General features: G+C 40.9%; 1 protein-coding gene across 1 annotated transcript; it reads left to right on the top strand.

The window, feature by feature from the left end:
- The first annotated feature begins 681 nt into the window (after positions 1–681).
- Positions 682–10,037, top strand: MPC1 (mitochondrial pyruvate carrier 1). Its single transcript, XM_042822157.1, has 5 exons — positions 682–815; positions 3,731–3,734; positions 5,568–5,664; positions 8,173–8,305; positions 9,025–10,037. Exons 1-5 carry the CDS (start codon positions 745–747, stop codon positions 9,041–9,043), a joined length of 324 nt encoding a protein of 107 aa, XP_042678091.1. The 5' UTR covers positions 682–744; the 3' UTR covers positions 9,044–10,037.
- Positions 10,038–10,407: the final 370 nt, after the last annotated feature.

The raw sequence follows: 10,407 nt of genomic DNA, 5'->3' as shown, positions 1-10,407 counted from the left end.
ACTATCTCCAGTACACTGAGCAAAGATAAGGAGTCATTCACATACGGGTATTTGTTTGACCGACCCAAATTATATGGAGAAGGTATTATAGCAGGGTTAGAGTTTATCTGCAAGTCTAAACAAGCAAAAATCTGCGAAGGCAGGAAATGGAAAGTGCCTGCGGGCGCCTGGTCCCGCGTCTTGAGCGCCACGGGGGAAGGCTGAATCCTGCGCTCTCTGACCGCAAACCCGAAGCTCGCGCTCTGGGCTCTTACAAACGGGATTACCCTCAGAAAACCACCCCAACGCTCTACGCGCACCCCCCCCTGTCCCCCCCCGTCCAAGCTGACGCCACACGCCCCAACCGCCGCCTCAAGGAGAGCCTCCCCAGCCAATGAGGAGCCAGCAGCCGAGCCGCGCGTCCAATAGCGGCTCTGCAGGGCTCCGCCCCCGCGGGCTGTTAAGGAACGCCGGCGGCTCAGCCGAGAGCGGTTTCGCGTCGCCCTTCCCGATCGCTCCCTCTCCTTTTCTTCACGCTGCTTTACGGCGGTCCGCCTTCCCCTCGGCTCTGAGCGCCTCTACCGGCTCGGCTCGCAGCGGGCGGGAGGCGGGACCGCGGCGGCCAATGAGCGCGGGGAGCGCCGCGCTGACGGAGAGGGCGGTGGCGCGGGCGCTGCCGTAAAGCGGGCGGCGGCGGCGCGGGGGAGCCGTCCTCTGCGAGGGCTGCAGGCGAACCGGGCGCAGCCCGTTTGCTGCCGGGCCGCCATGGCGGGGGCGTTGGCCCGTAAGGCCGCGGACTATGTGCGCAGCAAGGAGTTCCGAGACTATCTGATGAGGTGAGCGGCGGGCGGATGCCGTCCCACCCGGCATTTGACCTTGAGGCGGGCGGGTAGGAGCGGGGTACCGGCAGCAACGGACGGATGGGCTGCGAGGCTCGGCGGAGCTCTGCTAATGACGTTAGGAAAGCTCTCGCTGTGCCTCTCGCAGCTGTTGCGGCCGCTGTTCGTTGTGCGAGCCCGTTGGAGGGCACTTGCTGGTGTGAGGAACGGCCCTGCTTGGGGCGGGCGGGGTGGGTCTGTGTGGGAGAGAGCTTCTGCGGTGAGCAGAACGCCTGCGGCGTGGGGCTCTGTGAGAGGTGGGAAGCGACGCCAAAGCAGTGACCCAAATGCGGGAGGAGCGAGAACACCTTCACAGCGAGATGGCAGCCAGAGCAGGCCTCAGCAGGGCTTCCTTCTGGAAGTTCTGAGGGTATCCTGTAAGTTCGGTGGATGCTTTGTGACATTGACACTTTGTTATTGTGCTGGTATTCATTGGGAGCGTGTATGCAGTAGTAGTGCATCGGTCTGCTCTGTAATAAAGGAAAGCGACTAGCTTTTAGAAGGATGAATTGCTCCCTGACATCACCAAGGTTATCTGCTGAAGTATCGTCTTCCTTATCAAAGACTTAAAGGCAGCTGAAAAAAAAAAAAACTATTTCATCTTGGTTCTCCTCTTGAAGTAAACAAAGTTCAGTTATCTGAACATGCACAGGATTCTTGCTTTGTGGAATGGGTTCTGTCTTTTGTCATTTTATTACTGGGCGTGCCACGAAGCCAGTTGAACCACCCAGGGCAGCCTTTCAGCATTGTTCCTGCCCTAGGAAAGCAGTATAGGCTCTTGTTTGTGCTTCGTATGGTGCTTAGAGTTTAGCTAACTGTCAATAAAAGACTGCAGTCTTCCGCTGTAGTGGAAACACAGTATGTCTACTTAACGGCTGTATCCCAGTATGTTCTTTCCTGAGAGCTCCAGCCTACTGGAGGGCTCTGCATCTTGCACAAAACTCCTTTCTTGCCCCACTCTTAAAGCAAAGCTATGAGTCTATGCTGTCTGCTCTAGAAATCAGTATCTAATCACGTCAGTAATTACAGTGAGGCTTTCAAGTGTGTAATTTCTTCGTGTGAAACAGTGACTGGAGATCCTGCTTGCAACACTTAGGTTGTACATCTTCATGCTTGACCTTTGATAGAATAACCACAATTGCCCAAAGCAGCAGAATTGACTATGTGGTGAGTTGTGAGCTGTTATATTTTAGGGTAGTCAGTCCTTGCAGAGGTCCATCAGGGTAAGTAGCTTCAGTTTCAGCTCCATAACTCAAAAGCTGATTTAGTGAACACATACTGCTTTTCTCAGGTGGCTATGTCTGGCATTACATCATGAGCAAGCTTCTGGATCTCGCACAAAGAAAAGATAAATTGCTTTTAAAACTGTCATAAATAATTAAATGTTCTGCCAATTTCACTTCTGGCTTCTCTGAAGTGGTGTTTAATAGGGATGTGAATGACTGTAAATCATGTAAATATAGATTTGCCCTAATTATGTCTTGAGGTTTTAAAGTAAACGTCATAAGAACGTAAGTTCTAAGTACGGCTTCTTTTCCTTCTTGTAAACTTCAACAGCAATGTTAGTTTAAAACAAGCTGATTGGCATATCAAGGTTTGACATTTTAGTACAAAATGCTGTCTTTTTCACGGGATTGAATGTAATTGTTGGAAGCTACAGATTTGGAGTGGTATCCCTTCAGGAGTAGATATATGCAGTTGCCCTGTATCTGCAGTAAGGATCCTGTAGCATTTGTTGCAGCTTTGTTGGCTGTAGAGCTTTGGGGCGGGTGTCTGCTTCTGGAGGAGCTGAATGACCTTGTTCTGCCCTCTTCTGGGCAGAATAGCTGTTCCAGTTTCACGTGAGCATGGGGATGGCTGCAAGACCTTAGCCGGAACTGTTAGCAGCAGGCAGCGTGGTTCTATTTTAGGCTTCTGCATACACATGAACAGCTTGCATCTTAAAAAAGAAGGTTGGATTCTGTTAGCACAAAAACATTGTGCTAAGGGGCTTGTTTGAATTTGTTTCTTTTTTAAGATTTTACCAAAAAAAAAAAAAAAAAAAGGTGGAATGTGCACTTGTGAAACTGGCTTGCCAGTTGATTATTGCTACAGTTAATAAGAAAGCAGTGGAACAAGCAGTTAGGTTAATCAAGGATGTACTAACAGTGCACCTTGATTCAGACTGCTGCTTGTAACACAGATTCAGCTTGACCTCTGAAGTAGGCCTGATTGTCTACTTACCATAGGCATTTGTTAAGTGATCATGGAAGCCATTATGATGGGAGTGACTAATAGTAGTATAGATCAGCATTAATAGTTCTGGTAATTACGTGATGGCTTAAATGAAGCCTGTACATTCCTGGTTTGTACATGGCATGTTAGGTCACTGAATGTTATAGCTTGTATCTAATACAGCCATGGTTGGCCTGAGCTTAGTGACAGCAAGACCTCTGGCAATGTTTGGTTTAATCTACTTAAATATAGGTATATGGAGAATTCATTGACTTCAGAGCTTTTACAGTGAAGCTATAGCAGTTTAGCTTTGTTCTAGACAAACCTTGAGGGCTTTTGACATCTGTTTTAAACTAGCTTAGGATGGGAGTTTGGATGCTTTGTTGTCTGCAGGGCAGGAAAGACTTTCTATGAATCATAATGAGGTTTTTGTTCTGCAAGGTAAATGACATTTCAACAGTAAACATTTCTCATAGTAACAACTCTTGAAGGAAATAACAGTTAAATTAACTAAGGTTACTGCCGAGGTAAGTTACTGACTTGTCTTTCATTTCTTGTGAGCATCAATCATATATGAATTATGAAGGAAACTAATATTTTGTTTCTCTTTCTCCCATTTGCTTTATTGAATGGCAAACAATGATGGCCCACTTCAACAGCACGGTAAGGAGTGGGGAGGGGACCTTTGTTTCATTTTCTTGCATGAGTTCAGTAACTTGTGAACTTTTTCTGCCTCAGCACTGTTAATGAAGTTCCTTGCATGTGAAAAGCACCAGGAGTGGTGCACTGGTAATTGCAGGTCTGGGCTTTATGTGACTGTCTCACAGTAATAACTTGAAAAATCAACAGGTCTTTTCCCTTTGCTAAGGAGATCTTATCTATCTAGAGCTGCTCTGCTATATAGCAGAGACACTGGTAGCATAGTAGCTACTGAATTACATTGCTTGACTTAATTTTTTTTAACCAGCTTTACTTGAGACAATAAATAGTACCATGTAACTCTGTCTGCAGAGTTTTTCTTAGCCTTTCGGTTTGCTCCTGAACCTGGAAGTTGATATTTTAGGCCTGTTATGCTCTGAATGATATGGTTGTGATGGCTCATAATAGTAAGAATCATAATGTTATGGAAAACTTGCTCGTCTCTGCAGACCAAAGACAAACAGGATAGGTGTAGTTTAATTATTGTTTGTGAAAACATCAAAAGGCACTTAAAACTGGATAACTATTTCAAGTGAAAGGGCTTCACACCTACCTCCCTGGTCAGCAGAGGAAAGTTATTGCTGTGGCATCTCAGGTTGATGATGGATCTTCAGTTTGTGTAACTGAAGCTGGAAGTGGTCTGCAGTATATCTGTGTTGTAATGGCAGTTACACAGAAACACGAAGTTGACCTGAACTGCCTTTCAAACCAGAAGTCTCCAGTAAACATAGAATGGCCTGGGTTGAAAAGGACCACAATGATCATCTAGTTTCAACTCCCCTGCTATGTGCAGGGTCACCAACCACCAGACCAGGCTGCCCTGAGCCACATCCTGGCTTTGAATGCCTCCAGGGATGGGGTATCCACAGCCTCCTTGGGCAACCTGTTCCAGTGCATCACCGCCCTCTGTGTGAAAAACGTGGACAGGGTTAGAGCCTTAAAGACCTGTTTTCTGAAACTGAAATTGCTGTTTCAGGAGTCTTATTTAAACAGTAGAAGTCACATGTGTACTGTCTCACCAGTTACCTTTTGTGCTGTGCTTTAGTGTGATAATGTGGATACGTTTGTCTTAGCCATGATTTGCACAGTAAGATCGTGTATGTGATTAGGTACTTCTTGTTGGCTCACTTGCTGTCCTTTAACTAGTTTCATTAAAGAACTGGAAAAAAAGTATCCTACATACTGCTGACTGTAAATGCTCTTCTTCTGTTGCAGCAAGTACTTTGTGCATAAGTTAAAGATACATTTCTTTACACTATCTAAACATACCTGTGAAGTATGGATACCATGTAACCATGCAGCTATTCTCAGTTATGCCATTTTCTCTCTTGAGAGGCTTTAGCTGTTAAAGGTGTTAATTTTTTTATCAGCAAAAGTACAGGGAAAAAAAAAGTTTTTTGCAGCTCCTGAATACTCCTTTATATCTGAATTTGAGCCGATGTGGTCTGTAGGCACAGAAATATTACCCTTTCTTGCATATTGCAGGAAGGTCAAACTATGAAAACAATGTGTAATGTAACATTCCAGTTTTCTGTATAGGTTCTAGTTAAGTTACCAATATTGCAACCTAAACTTACAGGAAACAAACGTGGCTTTCAATCAGAGTCTAATTACAATGTTACAAACTGATATTCAGGCTGGCAAAATGTTGCTCTTGAAATTTCAGTTGCAAGAAACTTGAATGTCCCCTGACAATTCCAAAGTATTAGAGTATCTCTAGTATCCCCATATGGGGAGGAGACAAAAGCATGAGCTTAACTGGTATCTGCAATGCTTTTTTTTTTTTTTGTTCTACAGCACTTTTGGGGCCCAGTAGCCAATTGGGGACTTCCTGTTGCTGCTATTAATGACATGAAGAAATCTCCAGAAATCATTAGTGGCCGAATGACATTTGGTAAGTACTGAGTCAAGCATCTTCTCAGTGAACTAACTACCTGGTGTAGGGAACCTGCTTTGGCAGGGGGGTTGGACTCAATGATCTCTGGAGGTCCCTTCCAACCCCTACAATTCTGTGATTCTGTGAACTGTAGAACACCAATTCCACACTTAAAGCAGTGTGGTATTAATTTCTTATTAACTGATGATCAGAACAGATGCAGATATTAAAAATCTTTCTATATGACCTTGGCGGCCTCTCATACTGAGTTACCAGAGTTGTGAAGTCTTTCGCAGAGCTTTTCAGCAGCTTTTTTTTATTTTGTACAGAGTCCTGATGCACAGTTTTAGTCAGCAGACTCAAGCATTAGTAGTTACTACTCTACTACTGCATGCATTTTTTTTGCATCAAGGATACTGATACAGTGTGATTGGTGTGAGACTTAAATATAAACAGTGACATTGAAAAAACAGTAGTGCTTTGTGGGGTGCTAAAAACACCTGAGGTAGACCAACTCCTTCCAAGTAGATGCCTGAATGTCAGGAGGCTATTATGGCTCTTTATATGATGTAAAAATTTCATTTTTAAATACATAAGCAACGATTATTCTGCTTTTTTTTGCATGTGTGTAGCCTTTGCCTAAGTGTCTGTATTTTAAGTTCTTCTGTGTTATCATAAAACAGGTAATTTACTTTACTAAACTGGTACTTCAATACTAGTGTAATTGCAGTTAGACTCGTTAAGGAATTAACAAATTAATTCCAAATAATTCTTCTCCCCCACGCAAAATACCATTGGGTTAAGGAAATCTATTGCCTCGTCTATACTAGATTCTACTTAGAGTAATTCAATCTATTAATCTACTACCCTAGAGATGAAAGAACAGCTTAAATATTGTCTCCAGTACAGTGAGAGTGTGTTTTGCAAATAATTTTTGGTGGCAGATACCCAGCTCAGTAAATTCAGACACTTAAGACAGAAACAGAGCACACTGTAGTTCCACCCTAGTTGCTTTAGATTCTGCCACAAAAAAAAATAATTCATACTTCAATTGCTGAGTAGCTTGAAGCTCATTAGCAAACCTAGTATTTTAGAAATGCAGTCTTTTTCTTACTAATTGTTTTTTCTCATATCTCCAAATATTTGCCGATTTTGCTTTTTTTTTATTACCCTAATTACTTAAAAGTAATAATTGAATGTAGGCATTCAGATACAGAATAATGCAGGATAAAGTTTGGAGAGTGATGAATGTTTGTTAATGCCTTTTTTAGTTGCAGCTATTTATTCCTGCTCCTGGATTTGATCTGATTTATAGCTGAACAAAAGTTTATAAATATGAACTAGTTGCTAGGCTGTCCTTAAATTAAAAGTTTTCTATGTGTAGAGTCAGACATCAAATTCCTGGACTCCAAAAAGCTTGAAGTGATTCCACATGCTATGTACAAATAACTTAGTGTGGTCTAGTAATGAGCTAGACCTGAATAAGTCTAATTCAGTTCCTTTATGAAAGGTGTTGTTTATGGCTCTTAGAGCCGTTAACGGATCTCCTAAGTTCTTGCCTGAAATAAAAAGTATTTGGTAGCAAACTCTATTTTACTTTGTTCTTGTTCACTACAATTGATAACTCAGATAACTGAACTGCCATTTTATAATCAGAACAGAATAATTATATACAGAATTAGTAGTTCTCCAATTAAAAGGTCACAGGACTATTAATAGTTCAGTGTGTGCTACTTGCAGCATTGAAACTTGTGATGGTAATAGCATCTGGTTGTGTTTACTGTTTACTACTGTGTTTACTTTTAGGGTACTTTTTACAAGTATGCCTGGGGTGGTATGTGTACAAATATTTATTTCATCTTCTAGGTTCTGAACCTGGGTAAAAAAAGCAATTTAATTTGAAAATTTTCCAGATTTTTTTTATTCTTTCTAAGCATGTTGGAAAGCTAAAGCATGAACTCTGCAAAACTGATGCCATAATAGGTTGTAATTTCCTGTATTTAAATGCAGTTATAGCAGGAGGGTGGATTGAGACTATTTCTTGCCTTCCTGGAAAGCAGGTTAGAAACCTTTATGCTTCTGAATGCTCATTATTTCTTGTGGCTGGGTGCATCTGGGAACTTTAAGAGCTTTTCCAGTAACAACTATATGCAGAGTAAGTACTTATTAAAAATACTGTCCTAGAAATCTGTCAAGTTATTTGTTGCCATATCTCATTGGTATTAACAGGAGTATTTTTAAATTTCTAGCTGAGATAGTTTAAGTCGTAACCTAAAGAAAGCTTCAGTTGTACCACAGCAATATGAAGTTTTTTTGTGATGATTCCAGCCCCACAATTTCTTATATAGTAAAATTATCACTTGACCACATTAAGGATCCAATGCAGAAAAAATGCATAAGTTTGTAACAACTGGAAAACTCAAATGCCAGTGAGAAGCATTCTGTGTATTGTTACATTTTGCTGGTGTGAAAATAATTTCTCAACAAAATAAAAAATAATCCACTGATATCTATTATATTTTGCAGCACTGTGTTGTTACTCCTTGGCTTTCATGAGATTTGCCTACAAAGTGCAGCCAAGGAACTGGCTTCTCTTTGCATGCCACTTGACTAATGAAGTTGCACAACTTCTTCAAGGAGGGCGACTGATCAAATACAGGCAAGTTCCAATTTGTTGGCACTCAGCATGCTCTTTCAGTGACTTTTACTTGTGGTGCAAGCCCTTGCATGGCTTCTGGGCTTGTTAATAGGCTTGCAGAAGATAATGAAGAAAAAACAGGCTTGTTGTCACAGGTGGAAATGTGACTTGTCTTGCATGTCCTGTGAGCTTTGGAGGGGGTCTACACAGAAGAGGCTGGAAGGTCATGGATGCAGATAAGGCTTTTAGTAGCTGCTGGGATCTTTGATTTTTGCTTAAATGTACTATGTTGATTAGTCCATATATGTCTATTTCAATGACTTCTGAGATTGAAACACTCATAAAATAGTGAAGGGGGTGAATGTCTGAAAGGTGAAAAGAAACTAAGCTGATCATTCTTGTATGTATAGGGTAAATCTGAGATTTAATATTATGTATCCGTGGAGCAGACTGCAATTCTTGCACTTTCATTATATAGTTACTATTATAGACACAATCCCAAACAATCCTGATGAATCAGAGCTATGGTTTTTCTCTTTTAAGAAATGCATCTGGTGAGATAATGTCTCCTGATCTATAAATTGAAGAAGACTTAGGAAAGTTGCTACTGGATCTGCCTTTGTAGAAATAACCAGCTAGGTGTCTGACATTCCTGAAGTTGTACTGTGCATCCAGACTTTTGCTAACTACTGAAGTTCAGTATTTGCTCTTTAAAAAAAACCTTGTTCTTCTCCTGACAGGTTGGAGAAAAAGAACTAAATATCTAACTTGAACTAAGCCAAGGAATATGGTCATCCTGAATTACAACCAAGGAAGATCTGCCATCTACAGTTGCTGTGACAAAGACAATGGGGATAAAACAAAAGCACCTGTTGTGAATGACCCCATCAATAATATTTCTAATTTTTATCTTGCCTTTTTAAAAGTACTATACAGCAATGGGAACCACTGCTTCTAATGTTTTGTTGCCTTATTTGTCCTTAGTAACTACCCTTCTGAGTTTGTTACTCAAACAACCAGCACTATTTGAAAACAAATTTCTTATTATGAAAATAAAATAGCTTGTGATGGCTTCACCAACTTGTTTCCAAATTAACTGGAACAGAGGTCAGTAAAACAGAACTGTAGGTGGTATTATTCTATACATTAACATATACTTAAAAGCCATTTAACTTGGGTGCATTCATTCCTAGTCTCTTTTTTTTTTTTTTTTTTTTTATTTAACTTAAGCAGTGGCTTGCTAATCTCCAAGAACAAATGTGCAGACACACAGCCTGGAAGCAGCCAGCTTTCCCTCTTACTGCATGCCTTGTCTCAGTAAAGAGACATATAGGTAACAATTTTTAAGTTGCACATTACTTAAAGATGGTGAAAAGCAAAAGCATAGCACTGAATTCTATCAAATTCTACAGATCTGTAGAATCTGTACACATCAATCTATTCTACAAAGTCTGATACTGTTTTCCAGGTTATTCTAATTTGTTTTACTACTGCTTGAGTTCTAGATGTATGTAATCTTTATTCAGTCAAGAACTTACTTAACTTGAGTCTGGGATGTGAAGGACACAAGGTGCCTTTCATTAGTTTTTGTTTATGTCACTGAAGAGTGATTTTCATGCATGACCTGCCTGAAAGTTACATTGTTGTTAAAAATGTAGATGACAAAGAATGTACATGGTGGGATTTATTTTGGTGCAGTGTTTTGAACAATAAAACATATTCCAAATGGCAATAAACCATCTCAAATTGTGAACAGTTCTGTTTATCATACTGTGATATCAAATCTTAAAATGAAATCTTAGGAGGGAAAATCTGTTACTATGATGGCATGGAGCAAAAACAGACTAGAAAAAATAAATGGCATTATCCTTTGCATGTAGTGAATCAAGGCAAATATCCTCTCGATCCTATTATCTAAAACTTCCTTTTTCCTTAGGAGAAAGGAGCTGAGGATTTGACTGAGTGGTACAGCTGCAATAGACAGTGTTGAATTTGTACTAGTTACTCAGCTATGTAACATGCAACATGTTTCTTTTGGTTACCTATACTGTAATAATGCAGACTATACTAAAGGCAGGCTGAAAGAATTGAATTGTAGACTAGTGTTGTGTTGTTCCTAATAG

The sequence above is a fragment of the Centrocercus urophasianus genome, unplaced genomic scaffold (genome assembly GCF_019232065.1).
Source record: "Centrocercus urophasianus isolate 14NV4802_14NV808 unplaced genomic scaffold, USGS_Curo_1.0 seq_10, whole genome shotgun sequence".
Lineage (NCBI taxonomy): Eukaryota > Metazoa > Chordata > Aves > Galliformes > Phasianidae > Centrocercus > Centrocercus urophasianus.
The sequence above is the reverse complement of the archived record's forward strand: the minus strand, read 5'-3'. Positions and strand labels throughout refer to the sequence as shown.

What these genes read in the sequence shown, in the direction of transcription:
- MPC1 (XM_042822157.1), top strand. Translation starts at nt 745, where the DNA reads ATGGCGGGGGCGTTGGCCCGTAAGGCCGCGGACTATGTGCGCAGCAAG. An exon ending in TAGTGGCCGAATGACATTTG is followed by an intron (nt 5,665 to 8,172) that starts GTAAGTACTGAG and finishes TATATTTTGCAG; the next exon opens with CACTGTGTTGTTACTCCTTG.